General features: G+C 36.7%; 1 protein-coding gene across 5 annotated transcripts in view; it reads right to left on the bottom strand.

Annotated features, from left to right (window-relative positions):
* The window catches only part of for (cGMP-dependent protein kinase for), a 599,950-nt gene that overhangs the window by 157,722 nt on the left and 416,856 nt on the right, over window positions 1-25,372 (bottom strand). For all 5 annotated transcript variants that reach the window (XM_069843871.1, XM_069843872.1, XM_069843875.1 and 2 more), the window contains one exon: window positions 13,650-13,816. In XM_069843871.1, the coding sequence (XP_069699972.1) occupies window positions 13,650-13,816 (167 nt within the window). The remainder of the gene's footprint in view (window positions 1-13,649; window positions 13,817-25,372) is intronic.

Below are 25,372 nucleotides of genomic sequence, written 5' to 3'. Positions count from 1 at the left end.
CTCTTTTGGAAACTCGTACTTGAGGAGGTACGGTAAGGGAAAGCGTTACAAAATAGTAATAACTACATTGTTTTACAAGTTTGGTAAATGAAATGTAACAGAATCGAGAGAGAAAAAAAATAAAAGAAATAAGGAACGCAGTAGAGTTTTCTACTTCCGAGAATCTGTTATAAGCACTTAATACCACATCACAGCCATAACAAAATTACAAAACACTTCCACATATGCAGAACACATCACAAATGCTAACCACACACACAGAGATATCAACACAGACATAGAAATTCTACATATCCAACCAAAAGGCTAGAAACTAAACACACTAGAACAATACGAAATATTCAAACACACAAAAACACAACCAAATGAACTTATCAACACACAACTCAATTTCAGAATACATACACTCTTTGACTTCACATTACACTACACAAACACACTCTCACAGGAAACAAAACAAAAAAGGCGCCAAGACCAACAACAACCAGTTCTGATGATGAACGATAACAGGCCGAAACATGATAACAAGGTAACATAAAATTTAACACCTGAAAGACATATAATACGTTTTCCAAAGTGATATGGTGTTAAAAGTTGTGTAGTCAAGATGTACTTAACAATCATTTATTTATTTTATTTATTTATTCTGGTGTAGTTGAGGTCATCAGGCCTTCTCTTTTACACCACCAGAACCATATCATGTAACGTATATGCGTTTTTTTCACGGTCGTATTTTTCTTGTATTTTATGTATTGCAAATAAAATTACACGCACAAAACCGGTCCTTCTCTCTCTTTCTCTCTCAGTAAAATTGTAATAAATTCTCAAAAATACCTATCACAATATTACTCATATCACAGTATTACCAACTTTTACCCTATACTTCATTAATCATATTTAAAGGACGAAACTAAAATTCCTTCAATCATTTATTATCATAATACTCTGTTCTCTTAAATTGACTGACCTTATTCCGCCTGATTTTTATCTCTGGGGCAATCTCAAAGCCAAGGTATACGAAGTCAAAATTCAGAACTTTCGTCATCTCAAAGAACGTATTGTGCATACGTGTCGGGAAATTTCCACGACTGAGATTCAGAAAGTGATACAAGAATGGAAATTGCGTCTTCATGTGTGTATGCAACATAATGGCGAACAGTTTGAACAGATTCTGTAATTGCATTGTGTTCTCGTATGGGTCCAGACTTATGGGACACCCTGACATATCGATGGCTGAGAACCAGACTGTTCTAAGTCCAACTTTTTATAAGAAATAAATCTGTGTTTCATTGTGTTCCAGTTCTTGTCTGCATATATGAATCGAACAAAATTGTAAATATTCCTCTCCCTAAGGTTGCTATGAAGCTATTTCAAATTGTTTCATGAAGCTTTGAATGTCAGGAGCTTAAAATAACTCTCCTGAAAAAAAAAATAGTAAAATGGACTTGGAACAGTCTGGTTCTGGGCCATCGATATAATGGTATAAAATATCTGTAAAATAATAATAAACACCTATTCAAAAATAGGCTCGTTTATTTTGAAGCTCGTTGCTGTAAAACTAACTGAAAGTGAAATAGCAGGTTTTGGAAACAAATAATACATTTTATGACCACGTGGCCCTGAAGAGTTCACTGCAAAAAGGGGGAATGTCGTAAATTTGTGAAAAATGAGATGAAGGTTCAGTACTATAGATCAAATGGAGTAGAATACAATACGCTTTGTTGCACTGCGAGAAAGATGATAGTTCCAGATGGCATCGTGTTGACGAATTGATATACAACACGAAAAGGAGAATGTCAAAGTTTAAATTTCATTTCCTGCAAAATTAAACAAATTCGACATTCCCACTTTTTGCAGGTTTTTTGAAAACCTCTCTCGAGTAAGAGTGTAACCAACAAATCTATAATACACGTTTCAAGAGAAAATAAAACAATTTCGTTAGGCCTATATTTGCTAGCAGAATCATTTTATTAATCAAGGATACAAGTTTATTCAGTTATTGGATGCAATCATTTATTGTTATAAATTAATGCTTGAAAATTACTTTTTCCACCAAAGTAACATATTTAATTAATTTGATATTGCACCCTTTTTCGAGGGAGATCTTCAATTGCAATGCCATTAAAATACAGGGTGATTCAAAACCTCTGCGACAAACTCTGAGGGGTGATATATCTAACAATAAGGAACCCTTTTTGTTAAACAACATGTCTTTTGACGCGTCGTTTCGAAGTTACCGTTGAAAATGTTTTTGCGCGGGCGTACGTCAATGTATACGGCTGTGTGCACCCCTGTTTGTTTGTTTGTTGAGATGTTTGTAAGAGACGAGAATGGTTGTTGTTGTTTGTTTACGTTTAATGTTCAATACCTCTTCCTTTCAGTTCAGTGTAATCATCAATTTGAGAATGGATGTCTACGCAGTCTTCCACCAATGCGCCGGGACGAAGAGACCCATCGTCTCCAAGGTGCTGATAAAGTCGAGCAAACATTGTGTGGTGAGGGTGATTTCTGTTTTGAAACTATTGTTGGTACATGTGGAGAGCTCTTCTTCCGTTTCCGCGCCTGTCCATAATGCATCACCACAGTCTAGTATATACAGTCACGAAGCTCCATATGTAGCAAATATGCATCCATAGATAGTTGCTAATCACTAGGATCGCTAATATCGCCTCATTACAGACAATGCGAAATAGTACCGGCACAGTCAATTGTTCCTAGCACCCTCAAAACTCAAGCTTCGTGACTGTATATACTAGACTGTGACATTACCATGTCGGCTAACTCGGGAAAAGTGTAGACATCCATTCTCATTGATGATTAGACTGAACTGAAAGGAAAAGGTATTGAACATTAAACGTAAACAAGCAACAACAACCCTTCTCGCCTCTTACAAACATCTCAACAAACAAACAGGGGTGCACACATTCACATACATTGACGTACGCCCGCGCAAAAGCATTTTCAAAGGTAACTTCGAAACGATGCGTCAAAAGACATGTTGTTTAACAAAAAGGGTTCCTTATTGTTAGATCTATCACCCCTCAGAGTTTGTCGCAGAGGTTTTGAATCATCCTGTATAAAACGTGCCCCTACCTGCTAACGAACTGTATTTTAAATTCAAATATTTTTAGTTAAAAAAATGTAGTTTTTTTTTAAAAGACAATTCATTAGGCTAAATTTAAACATTTTAACATTAAACTATATGGGGAAAAGGCAGGGCATAGAAAATAATTTCGAAATACTAAATATCTCGTTATACTGGCGTTTGCTATAACGATATTTTACTGTGGAAATCATTTCACGACCTGCGTCTTGCGGTGCATTCTGCGCAGTGGATTTAGCAAGGAGGCAGAGAGATATCCACACCTGAGAGGCGACCGGAGAAAATTACACCGCGAGATCCGTGGCTTGTGTTCTGAGGAGCCTATTTTTAGGACTGAGGGTGTTCAAAATGAAAACATTGAGGAAAAATATTCAGAGGACGATAAATATACGCTAATGAAAGAGCCTGGAACTGCTTTCTGCAAAACTGTCCGTGTACGTCACCACCGCAGGAACTGTTAAATGGATAGCATTAGCCAAGTGTTCGTGTTATTAAACACGCCGCCTCTATGAAAAAGTGTTAGCGCATGTGGTTACAAGCCGCGTCTGAAGAAGCGATTTCTCATCAAAGAAACTGGATTTATATTTTGACTGCAATTAAGGGGCTTCAAATTCCTATGCCCCTACTCTGCACATTGTTATCCTGGGAATTTCACTGCGTGTTGCTGTGAACAGGATATGAGAATCTGCTCCCTGCTTCGAACTATTAGAAGACCTACTAATTTAAACGAAGACTTGATAGAACCACGCAAAGTTACCACGTTATGGGTATTAATTTGTTCAATAAATTATCTCAAAATGTTGTTCAATTACAAACTAATAACTTTTCTCGACTTTTCATTTATAACTTAGTGGTTAATCCATTCTATTTTGTTGTGACTTTTAACATTACAAAGGAATTCAATACTATAATGTTTATGTTAAATTGTATGCTATTTTAATTGTATTTATTGTAACTGTGTATTGCTTCAAGGGGTTAGGTACAACTTACAGCAGTAAAATTTTGAAAATATTCCACATTTTTTTCCTCCATTATTTTATCTTGTATAGCAGGCCTAATGAAAATTAGTATGTGTAAAACACTGTCCTTCTGTTATATGAAAAAAATATTTTTACGATAAAAAAATTATTTACTTCTTTTTCCTTTTCAAAATTCAGTTCATTGTGCAGTAATGAAGAGTTTCCCACATAACTAAAAAACTATCCAACATTATGTGATGAAATTTTTTGTGAGTATTTATGCATGTCATATCTACAATATTATGCACAATCACTTCTCTACCTTTGATAGATTGTCTGATAAAAAATTAATTAATTAAAAAAAATGGTCAAATATCACTATTTTCTTCTAACACAAAATTTATTAAGGAATGTAGTTGAAAGAGCATTGAAACATGACTTTCAGCAATAAAATAAAAGAGAGAACATGAAAAAGTTAACAAGTTTATGAGTTATGAGGGAAACGCTTCATCACTGCACAGTAAACTGCCAACATTTTGAATTTTGAAAAAAAAAAAAAATATATATATATATATTTTTTTTTTTTATACCGTAAAAATATTTTTTTCATATAGCAGAAGGACAGTGTTTCACACATTACTAATTTCCATTATTGTACAAGATACAGTAATGAGAGGAAAAAAAATGTTGAATATTTCCAAAAATGTTACTGCTTTAAGCTGTACCTAACCCCTTAAAGCCCTCCCTCCCCCTTTTTCAAGAAATATTTATTATATTAGATTTAAACCATGAAGAAACACGGTTACGAGTGCGGTACTGAAAGAAAAATAGGCCTATTGTTTAAATTCTTTCTACCGAAAATGGACAATATTAACAACAAATTCTTTATATTTTTGCTCATAGGCTACTTTAAATTGACTGATGATTTTCAAAGAAATTATGAAACTACAGTTCTCAACAAAATACAGTAGAACCTCTATTATCCGTGGTAATGAACGGGGTGGACTGAACGATTAATCGAAAAAATTGGATAATCCGTATAGACGATTTTAATAAATTAAGTCCATAATACACTTTCGTATTTTCCTCCGTGGTCTTGTATTTTAACACGCTAGGTAGTGCATTAGAAGTTCACTAATTTAAGTCTCATTGTCAACGACTGATTTTTAAGAGCTAAGGAAACCCTTTTACGTTGCATTAGAATGACAAGATTCTAACTGACCAACTGCTTGTTTCGATAAAAACTGCCTGAAAGCCTTTACGGTTGCTATCTTTGTTATCTACATACAACCTTGGCATTTTTCTATATTGTATACTAATCAGCAAATGGCAACCACATTGTTACATATAGATCATCCTAATCTAAGGCCAATTTACACATAAAATCAATTTTTTAATTTTGGTGGTTAGAATTTTGTCGTTCTAAGCCAACATTATGATGGCTGTCTGTGGAAAGATGAGAATAATAATGGTTTCATATTTTAGATTTACATACTTTATACACTTTAAATATGTAGAAGATTTATATGAGGCAAGGAATCGTCCAGATGACTTAGCTATAGAAGACGAAGAAGCCGTATCAAAAGACGAAAAAGAATCTTCTATTTTAAGCGAAAAAGTTGAACTGGCGCTTCAGGAAATGAAGAATGGGATAACAACAGGAGTTGATGAAATCCCCACTGAATTAGTAATGCTTGGGTGAAGAAAAGAAGCAAATTATATCATTATGCAATGAAATATACGAGAAAGACGAATGGCCTGAAAATTTTACGGAGACAGTGTTGATTCCAATACAGGAGAAAAATAATGCCAAGAAATGTAAGGAGTTCAGGACTATCTAATATCGCACTCAGCGAAGATTCTCTTGCGAATACTGAATCGACGTTTATATTCTAAGATGGAAGAACAGTTGGAAGTAGAGCAGTTTGGCTTCAGGAAGGGAAAAGGTGCGAGAGTTGCAATTGGACTACTACGGACAATCGGCGAAAGATATCTTGAGAAGAATAAATACGTGTATGTAGTGTTTGTAGACCTAGGAAAGGCTTTTGACAGAGTGGATTGGAATAAACTGATGAGGATCCTAAAGAAAATTGGCGTGGATTGGAAAGAGAGAAGATTGTTCAGTAATCTTTAGCTATATGAAACGAGTCAAAGTCAGGATAGAAGAAGAAATGTCAGAAGGAAGTGAAATTGGGAGAGAGGAGTACGTCAAAGATATCCTTTATCACCTACCCTTTCAACATCTACTTGGAGGATTTAGTAAAGAACTGTTTTCAGAACATGGGAGGAGTGATAGTAGGAGGAAGAAGAGTAAAGTTCATAAGATTTGCTGATGATATGGCCTTGTTAGCAGAAGAGAAAATGATACTGAGGGATATGCTACTGGAGCTAAAAGATAGCTGTGAGCAGTACGGGATGAAGACAAATGCAAATAAGACGAAGAGCAAGGTCATAGGAAGAAAAATACAGAAGATAAACTTGCGAATTCTAAATGAGGCAGTAGGGTAAGTGGACAGCTTCAAATACGAGTGTACTGTAAGCAGTAACATGAGCTGCTGCCAGGAAGTCAGGAGGAGGATAGCAATGGCAAAGGAAGCTTTTAATAGAAAAAAGAGCATCTTCTGAGGATCTCTGGAAAAAGAACTAAGGAAGAGACTAGTGAAGTGTTTTGTATGGGACAGAAACATGAACATATAGAAAACTTCTGAAGACAAAAGAAACTAATTTCTTTGAAGAACAAGGAAAAGCCCAAGCTCAGATCCTTTTCAGATCGATCTATTCAACACATGCAATCGACTTTAATATGGAGACTATTATATAATATTATTTATGTGTATTTATGTTATTATTTCCATGTATTGCAATGTTTTGTTTTATTGTGATCCTTTTTTATATTTCTCAAGAAAACGTTTACCATTCATTTACTAACCCACTTTACAAAGTATCTCGATTTTAGGACTTGAAAATCTGGTCACCTTATTAAAACACAGTAATATTAATCTTTATTCTCGTATCAAAGAAGTACAACAAGGCTCCAAAGAAAGCTCACCCGTATGGATTCCCAAGGGGGCTCAACTCTGCACAATAAGAGCAAAAATGAAGTAGAGAGTAACTGACAGGGCAAAAGACCCAACTTTGAAAAGGGTAAACTGCTTAAGCAGACAGTGATAGTCATTCTAGTGTCCCATTAAGTTTTTCCTGCTCTTTCTTTTGTGCGATTGTGAAAGCTGCAATGAGAGAAGATCGTGGACGAGGGTGTTTGGAAATATGGTGCTTAGGAAGATATATGGACTCAAGACAGATGGATTGACGGGAGAATAGAGAACCTTACATAACGATGAGATGCACTCTCTGTTTCTTCATCAAACATAATTGGGAGCCTCAAATCTGCACGATTGCGACAGGTGATGTACGTAAGACACGAAACAGGCGTGAGTACACGGCTGTTGAGGAACACTCAAGAAGTCGTGTGAAAATCAAGATCGTTGGTTCGATTCCGCTACAACATGGATGACTTCGGTTGTTTTTGTGTTGTCTAATAGGACTTAGAAAAGGCATTTGACAGAGTGGATTGGAGTAAACTGATGGGGATCCTAAAAAATTGGTGTGGACTGGAAAGAGAGGAGGCTGATCAGTAATCTTTATATGAAACAACGTGTCAAAAGTCAGGATAGGAGAAGAAATGTCAGGAGGAAACGAAATAGGGAAGGAGTACGTTAAGAATGCCCTTTATCACCTACCCTGTTCAACATATATTTGGAAGATTTAGTAAAAACTGCTTTCAGTATATGGATCAGTAATTAAATATTAACTATTATAGTATAGCAAATCGTTTCATAATGTTACATTTATAGCAGATGTTATGCCGTGATGTTAGAAGTCATGACATTTTAGTTGGCATGGTAATATTTTACGGCTCTGGTACAATAATGTGGCACATTATGCACGATTTTCACTAACGATATAGACTGTTTATAATACTAGAGTAAAAAAAAAACAGTATTATAATACGATAAGTACATTATAAACCATTATAAATGTGCCATGATACAAACAGTAATACATTGTACGTAATATAACCAGTAACCAAAACATTTTAAACTGTAGAATACACAAATGGTCGTATGAAGATAACGTTCCTACTTCTAGGAAGGTTCAATGGTACAATCTACGCAGTGGTTCCCAACCTTTTTTTGACTGAAGACACACTTTACTAAACGCCCATTATATCGCGACACACTTATTTGTTTTTATTAATAATAATATAATAACAACTAGTGCTTTTCTTCTATAGAAAAAGGAGGTGGAACTCTGTGTAGAATATCTTATAGCGGAAGGGGAGATGATTACTGTCGTTTTTAACCTCCTTTTCGTCCAGCTAAGACTTTAAAGGCCTAAGCGGAATTCAAAGAAAAATTATATTAAAAACATAGCCTAGTTATTCACACATAATTCGGTTTCACGATGAAAAATAGGCCTACATGAAAAATGTGCCGGAATGCCGTTCTAGCGCGTTCAGCCAGAAAAGCACTGATAACTTCTTTGTAGTGTCGGACATCCAGTGTTGTAGATAGGTCGATATTAACACGCAATCGAAAATTCTAAAAAAACAAGCAGCAATTTGAGTGGCATTAGAAAAAAGCAAAGGTATGTGTCAAAAATCTCAACCTATCTATGCTGGATATCCGATAAAAGTTTTTACTATCGTTTTTGAAAACTCACCTCTTTAAATTAATGTGAAGTCTGCGCTTGGTGGGATGCACAAAGTTTCTCTATACGTGGCCTTATGGTTGACAGGTCAACACGTAAATCATTTTCAGGATGTAGCAATCTTGTTTCTTTGTTTAGATTTCACTATTTTCATGGTAGAAAATGCTGATTCACACAATTATGACGTTGAAAACGGCAGTTATAAATATTTTTTAGTTTATTCGGCACCATCGACTGATTTGACAAAACATTTCCGCATATAAGACACTCGAGATTTTGTTTATATTCATCTCCACGCCACGTAAAACCATATTGCAAGTATCCATCACTATATTTACGAAACGCAGAACGTTTTTGTGGACCCTGAAGGGAATTTTCGCTCACATTATTTGAATTAGCACTGCTGTCATCTAACGCAGAACTTGATTCAGATTGTCTTTTTCGAATTAAAAATTTGCCCATGATAAAATCTAAATAAAGCACTTTTGATAAAATAGTCGCACTGTCACCTGCTCACACGTATGTACTGAAACTGACCTGGAATATGTTCTGACGATTCTGAACTCTGTTTATTACTAAGTGGGAAAGATAAACGAATTACTAAGCATTGTTGCTGGTGTTCACGTTTCATTGGTAAAGTCTGTCTCAAAAATAAAATATACCATATCAAAGACTTCCTTGTAAATAAAAAACTGCATTGTAAAAAGACTTTCTGGATGACATAAAATTTATGTTTCAATTTCGAAATTTCGCGACACACTCCATGGCGCCTGCGTGACACACCAGCGTGTCGCGACATACTTGTTGGGAACCCCTGGTCTACAGCATAAGCCGTAAGTTGACACAGAAATGCTTTCAAAACATTATCTTAGTTCACAGTGAGAATAACAAGAAATCTTAAATCGATCAATATATTTGAATATCACTCACGTATTCGTAACTTCCGTCTTGTGTGAACTTTGATGGAAATAAATTAACAGTACGAAACCTCTTTCGATCGTAAACATTACAAGAGAACACAATCTTTCTAGTGTCTTGATTTTTTTAAACGTAGCCACATATTTCAACTTTGAGAAAAAATCTTTCTACTTTACACATCGTCATGGGTTTATTATTATTACGTTGAACAATTTCAAGCACTCACTGAAAGTTTCACTTAAAATGCTTTCTTTCTGTAAGTTATACAATGTTAGTATGTTTGTTATTTTCGTCTTAGTGTGAATAACGATAGACAAGGACAGAAAGATTAGTAGTAGTAGTCTATAATTTAACACCGCTTTCAGCGTCTCAGATTATTCAGCGTTTAATTTTTATTTAAACTCTATTAGAACCAACTTTTCGTTTTTGAATATGTTATAGAGTACATTTTTAAAATTCAAATTCGCAGTAGACGAGAAGTGGCTGACAAATTTTGCATGTATCTCTCTATCAGGGACAAGGTTCTTTACCGTAAATGTACGACATGAACCTCCCAGCTTTAATTATATCCCGGAGGAAGACATGCTACGACTTTTATTGTCCTTTAAAAATCGATTTGCCTGGCGTGAACTCGCGAACTCTGGATCTAATAGCGAGCATGATATTTGCGAGGTCATCGAAGACGACACAGAAGGAAAAAAGAAAGAAAGAAAGAAACAAACAAACAAACAAACCAATAGGGAAAGAAAGAAAAAAGAAAGAAAGAAAGAAATAAAGGAATCAAAAAAGAAAGAAAGGAAGAGAAAAACAAAGAGAAAAAAGAAAGAAAGAAAGAAAGAAAGAGAAAAACAAAGAGAAAAAGAAAACAAAGAAAAAATAAAGAAAGAAAGAAAGAAAGGAAGAAAGAAAGGAAGAAAGAAAGGAAGAAAGAAAGGAAGAAAGAAAGAAAGAAAGAATGACATATTGCATCCTTGTGGCAGTTGAATCTCCTATTAATAACTAATAATTTACTACAGACCGTTGTTCGCCAGAAAACAGTTTCGCTCAGGTAAATGTCATCAGCCCTTTAACTGTTACAAGCGGAACGCGACTGTCGAGGAAACAAAGTGCACATTTCCCCTAGTTCGAGAGTGGGAAGGTTTTGTATTGCATAGTGTGGACAGATAACATATGCAAGATTAGAACATTAATATACAGCTGACTTCCATTCAATGCAATCCAGTTTAATTCTTGGCAATGGAGTACACATTAGAATAGTGAATCTTCATTTATGATATGTAAATGAGAGACATTTTTAAATAAAAAAAAAGAAGGCACATAAATCGTGTTCTAACTGAAGATAAATTTGGTGACATAGGTTACAGAGTAGAACAGTCCCTCGCGAAATTAATAAAGTTACCTCAACAGACAGAAGTATCCAAGACATCAGCTGGGAAAGCAACGAAACTGTTAAAACTAAAGATTTATAAGACAAAAATCATTCATAAATGAAACCAGTCGACCTGGACAGCGCAGTCGGTATAGCGCTGGCTTTCTGTGCCCGAGGTTGTGCGTCGATCCTGGGCCAGGTCGATGGAATTTAGGCGTGCTTAAATGCGACAGGCTCATGTCAGTAGATTCAATGGAATGTAAAAGACCTTCTGAGGGACAAAATTCCGGCACACCGACGACGCTGATACAACCTCGGCAGTTGCGAGCGTCGTTAAATTTGATTATTTGATTATAATTTGATTATAGTTTTCTTCAATGTTTGCTTAGTTACAATATGTTATTTATTATGGCTCTTATTTTTATTTTGAAATGTTTAGCTAGTTACAATTTGTTATTTATTATGCCGTTATTTTTATTTTGAAATGTTTAGTTAGTTACAATTTGTTATTTATTATGCCTGTTATTTTTATTTTCAAATTTTAGCTTTTCATCGATACCTTTTTTTGCCACATATGAGATCGAATTTCATAAATAGTCCAATAATAATAATACAGTAATAATAAATCTTACACCAAACTCAACACTGATTTCTGCACAGACTCTGGAACAATCCTACACCAATTCCAACACAAAGTTCTACAACGACTTTCGACATTGAATCCCTGATCGAAACTGACACACACTCCTACAGTATCTGATACAGAATCATACACGAAATTCAGCACCTACTCTTTCACAGCACGACACTGAATCTTACTCCGACTCCAACAGTCAATCCTACACCGAATTCAACATCGACTCTAACACTGAATCCCATAAAGGATTTAACAATGAACCCAACACCGAATTCAACAATGAATCCTATACTGACTCTGACATTGAATTCTACACCGATTCCTTTCATTCATATACGAAATTCAACACTGACACTTACTACAACTAACACTGTATTCCATAGGCGGAGTTATGGGAGGGGGAGCATGGGGGGGGGCACTGCCCCCCCCCAAACTTGTCTGAACTCTTTTTTTTTTCTATTAACATTAGAAAATGTTGAATGCAAAAGACTTTTCTTGCTTTTGTTTATGATTAAGTTTCTGTGCTTAAATTGACGAATTAATGTATTCAGACCATGTGTCTGGACTATAATATTTATTTTAAATTTCTAAATGTATAAGAATTTCTATACCTCGTTTGAGGAATGGAAGCACTGTAATGTTTCTTTTGTAACAGCCTGTACTCGTGTGTTAGAAGTCTGCAGCGGCCATCTACTGAATTAGGTGTTAGTGAAAAAAAACACCATAGTCCCATGTTAAAGGAGTGGAAATTTTCAGTAGTTTTCATAAAACAATCATAGTCCAAAAATTCTTTTGTGAAAACAGCCATTTTCCAGGAAGATGGCAGCATTTACAAATAATATTCCATTTATAAACAAAAGCAAGAAAAGTCTTTTGAATTCAATATTTTGTAATGTTAATAGAAAAAAAAAAGAGTTCAGATAAATTTGGAGGGCAGTGCTCTCTCATACCCTCCCATAACTCTGCCTATGGTTATGCCCTGCAGTAGACCTACAGTTGAAGCCCTATACAACTCGGTCCGAAAAAAGCACTACGAAAATATTTGTATTAAATGATCATATTCCGATATACTGTACCACGGTCAAGCTATAACTGAGGATGATGTCCTCCATAATGTCGTTATATCGGAATTCTATGGTTTTGCTTTGCCACCCAAGGAAACGGTTCTTTCTCCGCCTATGCTGTATTCTATACCAAATTTAACAAGAATTCTACCGACTTTGACAAGAAATTCTAGAATTAATCTAACATTGACTTCTATATTGACTCTGACAGTGAATCCCACAATTCAACAATGAGTGCCGGTGAAATTAATCCAGGGTTCAGCACCGAAAGTTACCCAGCATTTGCTCATATTGGATTGAGGAAAAACCCCGGAAAAAACATCAACCAAGTAACTTGCCCCAAGCGGGAATCGAATCCGGGCCACCTGGTTTCGCAGCCAAACGCGCTAACTGTTACTCCACAGGTGTGGACACAATGAATCCTATACTGACTCCTACACCGACTCCTTTCATTTCTGCACGAAGTTCAACACTGACTCTTACTCCGACTGACACTGTATTCTACACAAAATCCAACAAGAATCCTACCCAGATTTTGACAAGAAATCCTAGAATTAATACAACACTGACTTCTACAACGACTCTGACAGTAATTCTAATAATTCAACAATGAATACATCGACTCTGACACTGAATTCCACACCAAATTTAACACAAAATCCTACACCGAATCCTGACTCTTACGGATATTGACTCCTAGAGCGACACTACTCCAAAGATCTGAACGAAACTTATTTTAGTAACACGTTTAAAAGTTAACAGTTGTTGACGTTTGTCAGGCGACAGCTGACGAATGGTGGTGAAACCGGTTGATTATCTTAAAATGTCTCTGCTTTGACGAGTAGAAAGGTATCTGAAAGCGAAGGTCGTGACAGATAAGAGCACTCACCCTCCATGACGTACACGATGCTGCCCACATCGCCTTCCTTGATGATGAGGCTGCCGGCCGCGTACTCCACGGGGTACATGCAGTCCACGATCTCGCGGATCTGCGTCATCTCCAGGTTCTTCATGAAGTCATTGTCCAAGATGGCGCCCTTGATCAACTCCCGGGACCTGAAACATTAGAGTTCATTCGTACTGTTAAGACAATGTTCATGTAGGCTACCTGTAAACAAGTCTTGGATGTATTATGAGCTAAACCAGTGGTCGTCAGCACTCGCTGAAATGTGCAAAGGGTAAGCGGTGCTGTCTCGTGCGCACCGTCGTGCAACAGGGAGAGATAGAGAGTATACCGGCTAGCAGCTACGGAGTGCACCCTAGTGCACTGCGTTTTCCGCGGGTAAGAGAGACTAGCCCCAGCGTGCTCTGTGCTGACGACCCTTGAGCTAAACGGTACCATATGCCTCAGAAAATATTGGAAATTCAGCTCTCATAACATACCATGAAGTCACGTCTGTGGCTCGGCACTAGTGCGCTAGTCTTCCATTCATGAATCCGGGTTCGGTTCTCGGCCAATGTTGCCAATTTAGCTGTTTTCTCGATAGATCTGGCGTTTTTCCTTGTTTCAATTTAGCGGATAAAATTTATCAAATTTATATTGCTCATATAAGGATTTGGCTGCTTTTTAAGCCCTCACGGCAGCAAAGTAATATAATTTTACATTGATAGTAGACTATTCTATATCAGCGACTTTTGCGCTATTTTATAGCAGATTTTTCCAAGCCTTGTCGTGATGGCATTTTGTATTCGACAAAGCATCCACCGGAAGCTCGCGCTAATAATTTCTATAAATACGGCCCTAAAAGACCAGAAGATTAACCGTGATCTAATTTTTTAACTAGGGTAGTATAAGTATATGTGTATCAGTGTTATCGTTTGTGCTTTGAGAGTTAGCCAATGGAGATGCGTGTACCCACGTGTGTGACCTTATGACATCAACATTCATTCACAGCATTACCACAGCCTAGTATATACAATCACGAAGCTTGAGTTGTGAGGGTGCTAGGAACAATAGACTGTGCCAGTACTATTTCGCATTGTCTGTAATGAGGCGATATTAGCGATCCTAGTGGTTAGAAACTATCTATGGATGCATATTTACTACGTATTGAGCTCGTGACTGTGGCATTACCCCGCTGCGTCTCACTCCCCTGAGACTTTCTCCTGGTTGGAGTACAGTATAGTAACCTATAGTCTATTATACATTAAGAGGGAGAAACGCATGATTTTTCCCGAGGGCTACAAATATACCGAGCTATTTGATTGAGCGCATATGCACACATGCAAAGGAGATGTCACAGCAATAATGATTGATATGTTTCATTGTTACGTTATATTTTTCTTTTCTTAGGGACAGAAACATTTTCTCTCCTGATTTTGATAACCTATAAACCGACATTTACTCCCGGCCGTGGAAAAACGTAGGCCTAATATTACACGCCGGTGTATCCCTGGCACAGCGCAGAATTTTATGTTATGTATTCTCTCACTGCTTTCCTAATATTATTAGGTTATGCATCAGTCAAACATAGTATTCTATTTTATTTGCGTCTGATGTTGTACAGGTTCCAAAAATTGACTATATAAGAAGATGTAGCCCTAACGTTTGGGAACGATCGGTTGAACTACATTTTTCACGGAGGACATACCTCTCTTCACATTGCTCAAATATGACGTTAGATTTTACTCCTCTTGCTATTCATAAACGTCGACTAAGAAGATAAAAGTATTTTTAATTAACCAGTCAGCAATAAATTCGTGAAACTGATTCAAGAATTCGAATCTAAGTTCTTCACAGCGACTGCGAAGCCCACGCTTTTGTACCGAGTGCGCAGGTGCGTTGTTGCTATTTGTTCCAAGGTTCGGCACCCTGGTGTTGAACATGTTCAGCGTTCCTGCCTAGCAGGGGGCATCCTGGGTGCAGACAGGGGTATCACAGAGGCTCCTGTTACATTCTTTCCGCAGTGGCAGCTTTGGTGTTAACGCTTTCAGTCCGAGAACTCGTTCCGTGAACTGTCTATGGGTACTAACTGGAAGAAGGTAAACATTATTCCTGGCTTCGACGGCAATGTGTCTTTCGTGTTGGTTCATGGGCAGGCCTATAACATTTCCGACTACGAAGCCAACGGACATGAGTTCGACTTCCGTTATGTAAATGGTGCTTTGAAAAACTTTGTGAGAAATAAAGATACGTTTAAAGACGTCATGTTAAAATGTGTCACATATTAAGTAATATTCTCTCGAAGGACATTAGCTGTTCTAGAGGCTGAGAAAATGTGCAAATGTCCCCTTCGCTTAAAATGGGGAGATTTACGGAACAATGATTGGTAACCACTAGACCACGAAGTAAGCCTCCTATAAATGACTCATGAAAATACGGGACACTTTTACTATAGACGTTTTGTAAGGAAAATGAAGATAGAGATTACTGAAAAATGTATTACGTAAGACTGAGTCAAGGGAGTTAACACTATTGTCTTTAAACAATTTTTATTTCTATCGCTTTATTTACTTCATTTGACAGTACTTTGCACTATATATATATATATATATATATATAAGTAGCTTATTTTACGACGCTTTATCAACATCTTAGGTTATTTAGCGTCTGAATGAGATGGTGATAATGCCGGAGAAATGAGTCAGGGGTTCAGCACCGATAGTTACCCAGCATTTACTCATATTGGTTTGAGGGGAAAACCCTGGAAAAATCTCAACCAGGTAACTTGCCCCAACCGGAAATAGAACCCGGGCCACCTAGTTTCGCGGCCAGACGCGCTAACCGTTGCTCCACAGGTGTGGACTATACAGTATTTTTGTTTCAAGCATAGTTCATTCATGTTTACTGATTTCAAAATCAAACATTTGCAAACAGCTTGCAGAAATCAAAACAATAATTTGAACAATAATTTATTAAGTGAACATCAGTTAGAAAAACTACTGATTTTTACATTATGAATTAAAGTTTGATTAAAATAAGAGATTTTTGCGCATCCCGACAAAAATTACAGATGCCGGACACGTAGGCAGGGACTGCCCCGTCTTTCGGGACGTATGGCAAGCGTAAAGACTGGTTCACAATAAATCGGGAACGGAAACGACAACGAGAACGGAAATATTGTTAAAATAAATGTATTTAAATGTGAGCATTCACAATTAACGAGAAGCTTGCCGGAGTCCGGGAACGGGAACTTGAAAGCTAATTATGAATGCTCATATTTAAATACATTTATTTTAACATTATTTCCGTTCCCAGTCTATTGTGAACCAGCCTTAACGGATGAAACTGCTCGATAGAGTGACTGGGAAAACTCAGCGCTACTAACCTATGCAGAGGACATGGCACTAAGCGAATAACTTCGGCGTTCTGTCACTTAACTATCCCCTCATCTAATCAGAACCCATACAAACCTCGTGGCTATGCGTCACCGATCTCGGGGCTATACGTCATAGACTTCAGTGCTATCTACCATAGATCTCGGGGCTATAAATCGCAGACCTCGGTCTATAACTTCAGTGACTTCACATCAAATCCTCTCTAACCTTGTCACAAACCTTGGCGTATCGCTATCCCAGATGTTAGACTATCCCTTTTTTCATTTGTACCTGTCTTTCTTTGGAGTCTAATTATGTAGCCAAACTCATTATTCGCCAATTAAAGTTCAAATGTTTTACCAGAGTCCCATAATTGGTCATTTTTCTACGGATTATTTATAGATATAGGCTACTACCTAACTTCCATAGATGGGATCTCGCCAATGTCATCTTGTGGATTTTGACAGTGTTCTTACCCAGTGCTTTCATGGTAATTTTTCTTGCCCCCCCTCCCACCCTTATTTTCTCCCTTGAAAATTTCCCATTTCTTCACTGGCTTCTGTTAGATGTATACAGTGATAAAGAAGTAGTTTTAGCCTGCAGCCACAAAAAAACTTTCAACATAAAATAGTTTGATACTTACCTGTACGATATGTTGCAGTCCCCTCAACTTGTTACAAATATTACACTCGAGATACTCAGGACGCAATACTGGGGAAATAGGTCATTTCCCTAATAGGCCTATGTCCTGGATCTCTCATATGTAATTAGTAACAAGTAGTGGGTAAGTATAAACCTACAACAGTGCATTAGAATAAACAGGTAAGTATCAAACAATATTTATGTTGAAAGTATTTGTGACTGCAAACTAAAATCATACGTTTATCACTATATACATCACACAGAAACCAGTGAAGCAAAAGAAAACTGCCTCCATTGGTGTAGCTTTTCTGGAAAAATACCATTTTGTATATGGTTCTGGATTTCAGCACTGTAGAGGCGTTTATGTTTATGAACATCAAAGAAGATGTATTAGGAATTGCACGAGATGATGTAAGATCAGTACAGATCTCCATGTAAAAATATAATCTCCATGTATAAAACTTAGGCACCCATACACTGTATGGCTCCATATAGGTAAAATTTTCTCTTCCCCATACAATGTATAGCCCAGTATGGCCTCCATGACAGCACTGTTCTTACCTACTACTGATGAAATTTCCTGTCTATTAGACTTCCCAATACACATACATTCGAGAGCGTTTGTCTGGTATTTTAATGACAAAAACTTCGGGTTACAACTCCAAACCGACGAATTTCCGAGCACGGATTCTTGTTCTCAAGTTACTGATCTCCTCACATAGTCACAGGCTCTAAACATTTGTATAGCAATCAATGAAACTCCCTGTATATGTTCAGTATAATAATTATTATCAAGCTCTCAAGTGTTGTTTTATAAGATTTATGCTAAGAAAGAACATACTGGTCATGTGTTATAGATTCATGTCGAATTGCTCAGCACTTAGCAACCATTCAAATGGATAATAGCACATTTGAAAATTACATTATTTTCTATAGTGAACACGGAATACGCAATGATTCTTGGATTTAGTAAGATGAGCTCACTGTCCGTAGATTTCTGACACTGTCAGTGTCTGCGAATGAGTTCACATCTACTGGAACCCCGGGGAGGCCATCAAGAATAAACGCCTGGCGACGCGCCCAGCGGAAAACGAAGGGTGGATGTCGGACCTTAACGACCTGGACCTCATCTAAGCGACTCTGTGGAGTCACTGCTCAGATAATGACTGGCCCGAGAGAAACAACGGCGTCTAACAATCTCTACTTCAAATTCCATCTCACATCTCGCGAGCTTCTCCAATTTGTTACAAAGCTCCTTTTAAAATGATTGCTGCTATCGTTCTTTGATCACACCTACAAAAGCCATAGAATTAACCCTTAAACTGATAAAGTATCCTATAGGATACAACAGGTTAATAGGCTATATGCTATAATTTTAATAGAATAGAAAAAAAATTGGTAGGAAAATTAAAATTTCACAATATGATGAGGCTACAGGATCAGTGAAGCAATTAAGGCAACATCTTCGGCAGCGTGAATTTAAAACCTGGTGGTCATACCCCCAGAAAGGAAAAGGAGTTGTATTGTTTGAAGAAGTACCTGCAGCCAACTCGTGGATCATCAAGCATGAAGGATTATCAAGTTCTGAATGGAGAGAAATGCTAAAAATGATTGCGATAGTGGCACTAGTACGTTCTCTCCCTGGTCGCTCTACAGGCACAATCTACTGTAGGCACTGCAGTGAGTATAAAACTTTACCACATGTGCTTGGGAGTTGCCCACAGGGAGAAGTACTCAGAATAAAACGTCACAACATCATACGTTCTATGATCGCAGATGCACTTCGATCCAAAAATCTAGATGTTCACGAGTAAGTTCATTGTACTGCTGATGGTGGGAGCAATCGTAGGATCGATATCATAGCTATAAATAGGAATAAACAGACAGCCGAAAAAATTGATCCTACGATCAGATTTGAAATCTCAGCCACTCAACCATCTGAAATGAACGAAGAGAAAAAGAAAATCTACGAGCCCACGATTCAGTACCTATCAGCGAAATACAACATTGAAAAAATCACAGTTACCGGTCTCTTCTTTGGAGCGAGAGGCACCATTCCGAAAGCCTTTGTAAAGTGGAGGGAAAAATACAAGCTGACGAGAGATCTTCAAGATGCCAAAGTCACCACCATTATAAAATTTTCTGTAGCGATATTTCGTCAGCATCTTTATGGCGTACATTCAATTTAAATTATATTTGGTTCCATTTTTTTTTTCTTATGTCTTAATCACTTTTGTCTGAAACCTGTTTATGTATTTTTTCATTTTAAATTTTATTGTGAGCTATTCTGTGTCGCAGGGCAAACCCAAAATATTGGGTCAGGCCAATAAATTAAATTGTACAACATATAAAATATGGACATTGCGATAGTTGTTTTCTTTACAGTCCGACAAGGTTTAATAAACTGGTGTGAGAAATGAAGTTTTGCCATTAATTTGCTGTTAATTTAGTTGTCCTCAATTTTTTCTGAAGTGTTTTTCTGAAAAATAAACGATGCCATGCTGATGGCACGTAGTGATACCAAATACCTTACTATAATAATACCGAACAGCTGGCAGTTCTGCGCGCGAACGACGCTGGTGCTGCTACCTAGGCGGCCAGTGTGGCGATACTCGCGAAACAAGCTGTAATCAACTACAATGTATATTGTTGCTGGGCTAGTTAATAGTTTTATTAATTAGTGTTGTGTTAAAATGTCAGGGTGTATATTATGTGCTGTTTATAATTGCTACAAAATTACAGCATTACAAATTGCTCCATTTCGTACTTTCGATTTTCGAGGGATCATAAAACGTGAGTCAACAACATTCTTTGCTAGGCCTAATTCCTTCGTCTTTGTGTTGATAGAAAAATACAAATTAGCTTTTTTATTTAGACCTAATAAATGAATAGAAGTTTAAATGTATTTGAAAATTTTAAGGTTTTATCAAATTAAGTTTTATTGTTGTCCACATGCCTTTAGTAATTATTACAAGCATCAGATTACTATCAATTTTATCTTTGCAGTTGTCAGCAATGCGTATATAAAGCGTTATTGTAAATTCATTCCTAATGTCAGAATTAATTTTGTCTCACTAAACCAAAGAAAAAATATGTAACAATTAATTACGGTAAGTAATATGAAGTATGCAATATTTCTCATAATATGCAGCTTTGATATAAGATAATAATTTTACATTAAATACTATTCAACATTTCTTAAGTGTTTCATATATTATTCCACATTAGTAACTCACGTTTTAAACAATAGTCTGAATCCCGCTATGTTAATATTTGTATTTCTGGACGTAATTCCACGCCGCTTCGCTAGATGTCAAATCCGCGATATTTCACATTCACGTCAATGCTGCTAGTATATAGCTGTCCGGTATTATTATAGTAAGGTATTTGGTGATACTGATTAGCTATGAACAAGGACACCGTAAAACGGTGAATAAAATATATCAAAGTCGGTAAATAAAAGTACTGTAATTCGTGAAAAAAGTCGTTATTCAAATATGTAAATAGTGAAAAAGTCAGTATTTAAACATGTAAATCGTGAAGAAGAAGTCTGAAATTTAACATAAAAATCACTTAAAAATTGGTGATAATAAAACACTCAATCATTAATTAATTAATTTATTTATTTATTCATAGTGGTCTGCTCAAGGGCAGGTCTTTCACTGTAAATCCAGCAAAATCCAACCTTTCCTATTTTCCGACTTCCTCTTAGTTTCCGCATATGGTTCCTGTATCTTAATCTTCCGTCCATCATTCCTTCCAATGCATCCTTCAGTAGACAGTTTATTCTTAGCTAGTGACCCCAGCCAATTTCTTTTTATCTTCCTGATCAGTTTCACCATGTTTTTTTCTTCACCCACTCTTTCTAGCACAGTTTCATTTCATATTCTGTCTGTTCATTCCACACTCTCCATTCTTCTCCATATCCACATTTTAATTGCTTCTACTTGTTTCTCTTCACCTCGTCGTATGTCCAAGTTCCTGTCCCATACAATGACACACACCACACAAAGCACTTCACTAGTCTCTTCCTTAGTTCTTTTTCTAGAGGACTGCAGAAGATACTCCTTTTTCTATTAAAAGTTTTCTTTGCCATTGCTATCCTCTTTTTGACTTCCTCGCAGCAGCACTTGTTACTGCCGAGACTGCCGCACAAAGACAAGAAAACTACCGAAAAAGGAAGAAGGGAGAGGAGGTAGTTTCACAGAAGCCGAAAAAATAATTAAAAAAGAAAAAAGATCGCCAACTTTCAACTTGTCAACATAACGCTTTACGTAAAATCTGCGGGTCAGTCGTAGCTTGAACCCCGGCGATTTCTTATAATGAAGGTCCAAGGCTAACTACACATTTATCGATACTTATTAGTACCTACATCGAAAAGTTCCTTTCCGTATCAGTGATGTTAAAAACTTGTACTCCGGACAAAATCTCCAAATCAGCATTTCGCAGTATCACAATACTTTACCATAGGTTACATATAAATTCTGCCCTACGTATGACTTGGAACGAAGTTCATAGGCCTACACCATAACATTGCCTAGAGGTGGCTACAGGTTTAATGAACACTGCCTATAGAATGACGTTAGTTGTTTAGTTTACTGATGTACCTTCAGATTCGTACGCAAAATGAAAGACGTCACGTGAAGGGAGCTCTATTTATTTGCGGTCTTACTAATAAAAACTCTATATATATATATATATATATATATATATATATATATATATAGACGTTTAACTGTCTTATACAATGAGTAGCTCGTTTATAAGTCGTGTGTAAATTCCTTACTAATAATCACTACATACGTCGTGTATAACAGTATAACTGTTACACAGCTACGTCATGGTTTCGTCATTACTTCGTTACGAAAGGTAATAGAATATCTGAGGTTCTCTATTGCATCCGGTAGCGCTAGTGTAGCGTGTTAAATATCAATAGTACAACTGGCTCTATATAATCGATTACCACACTACATTTTGGTCAAAGAGTACAAGCTACAGCAATATTATTTTAATAATTCTATGATCTTTGGTTTGTTCTTCTGTGGTCACAAGGTAACCATCATCATAAAATGACAGTCGATACGAACAGCTGTTAGAGTGGCGGCCATTTTTTCGCTATATACAACGCTTAAACAAGGGGTTTCGTGTATATAACTACTGCAAAGCAATTCCCATTGTATAGTTACAGCCTGTTTATACGTCCATAGCTTATTCACGGTTTATTAGTAACGTTTTCTGTCTCAACTCTGCATAAGTCTCGTATAAAAACTATACACGGTTTATTAGTAAGACTGTTGGAGTTTAATGGGTGCGGGTTTTGTTTTGTTTACTGCATTGTAATAGGTTATTTCGACACAGCATGCGGATTTTTTTGTTTAAAAAGTAAACCTTTCGTCAGGAGTTCAGTTGTGATTTAGTGAAGGTAGATACTGTGAAGATACATTAAAATGCCGCCAATAAAATCTGTAACTTTGCCTCTGCTTGTGAAATAGTCTCGATAGGATTATTTTTCAGTAAAGAACGAAAATAAATAATGATGTAAAGTGTGTAAGGTAGACATAAAAGTTCGAAACCGTCGTGATTTACAAAAACACCGTGACTCTAAAAGACACATCGAACATTTGATATGATTTAGTGATTCGATTTCGGATCAGTCCACTTTTTATCACTTGTATCTGATATTGATAAGAATGAATATACCGTTCCATAAACTTGAGAATCCACATTGTAAACACTTGATTGAAAAGTATACTTACTTAGTATGGCTTTTGAGGAACCCGGAGGTTCATTCCCGCCCTCACATAAGCCCGCCATCCGTCCGTATCCTGAGTAAGATTAATCCAGTCTTTACTATCACATCCCACCTCCCTCAAATCCATTTTAATACTATCCTCCCATCTACGTCTCGGCCTCTTCAAAGGACTTATTCCCTCCGGTCTCCCAACTAACACTCTATAACTTATGTATTTCTGGATTCGCCCATACGTGTTACATGCCCTGCCCATCTCAAACGGCTGGATTTAATATTCGTAATTATGTCAGGTGAAGAATACAATGCGTGCAATTCTGCGTTATATAGCCTAACTTTCTCCATTCTCCTGTAACTTCATCCATCTTAGCCTGAAATATTTTTCTAAGCGCCTTATTCTCAAACACTCTTAACCTCTGTTTCTCTCTCAAAGTGAGAGTCCAAGTTTCACAACCATATAGAACAACTGGTAATATATTGTTTTATATATTCTAACTTGCAGGTTTTTTTGAGAGCAGACTGGATGATAAAAGCTTCTCAACCGAATAATAATATGCATTTCCCATATTTATTCTGTGTTTGATTTGAAAAGTATATGCATAGAAAATTGCCGACTCCAACAACCATGCGTACATAATACTTTTCCTCGTATTATAAAAAAATTTTAAATTCTATACGATCAGCTGTTGATGACAATAAAACTGAAGTGTTTTCTTGAAAAAGAATCCTGCATAATTATTCAAAACACTGTGAAGTGCAATATGAATTGAATAATGAACAGACACAATCTAGCCTAAGACACAACATTATAGTAAATATAAACTACTTAAAATTTGCACCACTAACATCGTGTGTTGTCGAAAGAATATTTTCTTAGTACAAACATTGTTGAATGGCAATGGAACAGGTTTATACTAAATTTGACAATTTACGAATGTATATTAAAAAAAAAAAAAAACCCGACCGACCCTTGTAGCTGATTTCAGAGCCTTGTTCACTCCAGAGCACGATAGACTGGTAACTAAGACTTCCGTGGTTCAAATCCTGCCTGGGAAGGAATCTTTTTTTGTTCCTTATTCAAATTTATTCCCAATACTTTTCGATTGCTGGTAAGAATCATGTTCTGGGAATAATAAGTTAATTAATTAGTAAAATATCGCTGCAATCGAAAAGTATTGGGAATAAATTTGAATCAGGAACAAAAACAAGTTTCCTTCCCAGGCAGGATTCGAACCACGAAAGTCTTAGTTACCAGTCTATCGTGCTCTGGAGTGAACAAGGCTCTGAAATCAGCTACAAGGGTCGGTCCGGTTTTTTTGCCACTACTGTACACAGTTGTACATTGCGACAAAATTAGTGACATTTAAAGCACACAATTCATTCTTATTTAAAAGTATATCACCATTTACTACAACGAAGAGAATGAGGTAAATGGCTTTTGTAAATGTGTTATGATCTATTTGTTTTAGTCATCTAACTATACCGAGCAATATTTTGCTCAGTACAAGTCCCTGTACTACTCTGAGTTGATATAAACAACACGACCTGTGCAAGACGCGACGTAGTTAACTTCACAGGTTCGGTGTCCGAAGTTCCATCCCTAGTTATGACTCGTAATGGCCTCAGAATCCTTCATAGTTAGGCTGACAACTCGAGTGAGATTAAGGATCTTACGTTACATTACAATAAAAAAATCTAATCCTTCCCATAGCCTGAACTAGTAATTTAATATCACGGAATCTACTTAATTTAGAATGATAATTCTGATCAGCTTTCTCAATTTTCAAGTTCCTCGACTGTTTCACTACCCACATGAGAGGTCATCAGCCGTATAATAATGGCTTCGGCGTCTATCTCCCCTTCTCGTAAGATTAACAGGTTTAATGTGCAAAGGGGGCAAATTAGAGGAAACCAGTTGACAGACACCGCCGGAGGTCTCGTCTTTAAAAATTAACGGTGGACGC

Source organism: Periplaneta americana, chromosome 13 (genome assembly GCF_040183065.1).
Source record: "Periplaneta americana isolate PAMFEO1 chromosome 13, P.americana_PAMFEO1_priV1, whole genome shotgun sequence".
Taxonomy (NCBI): domain Eukaryota; kingdom Metazoa; phylum Arthropoda; class Insecta; order Blattodea; family Blattidae; genus Periplaneta; species Periplaneta americana.
The sequence above is the reverse complement of the archived record's forward strand: the minus strand, read 5'-3'. Positions and strand labels throughout refer to the sequence as shown.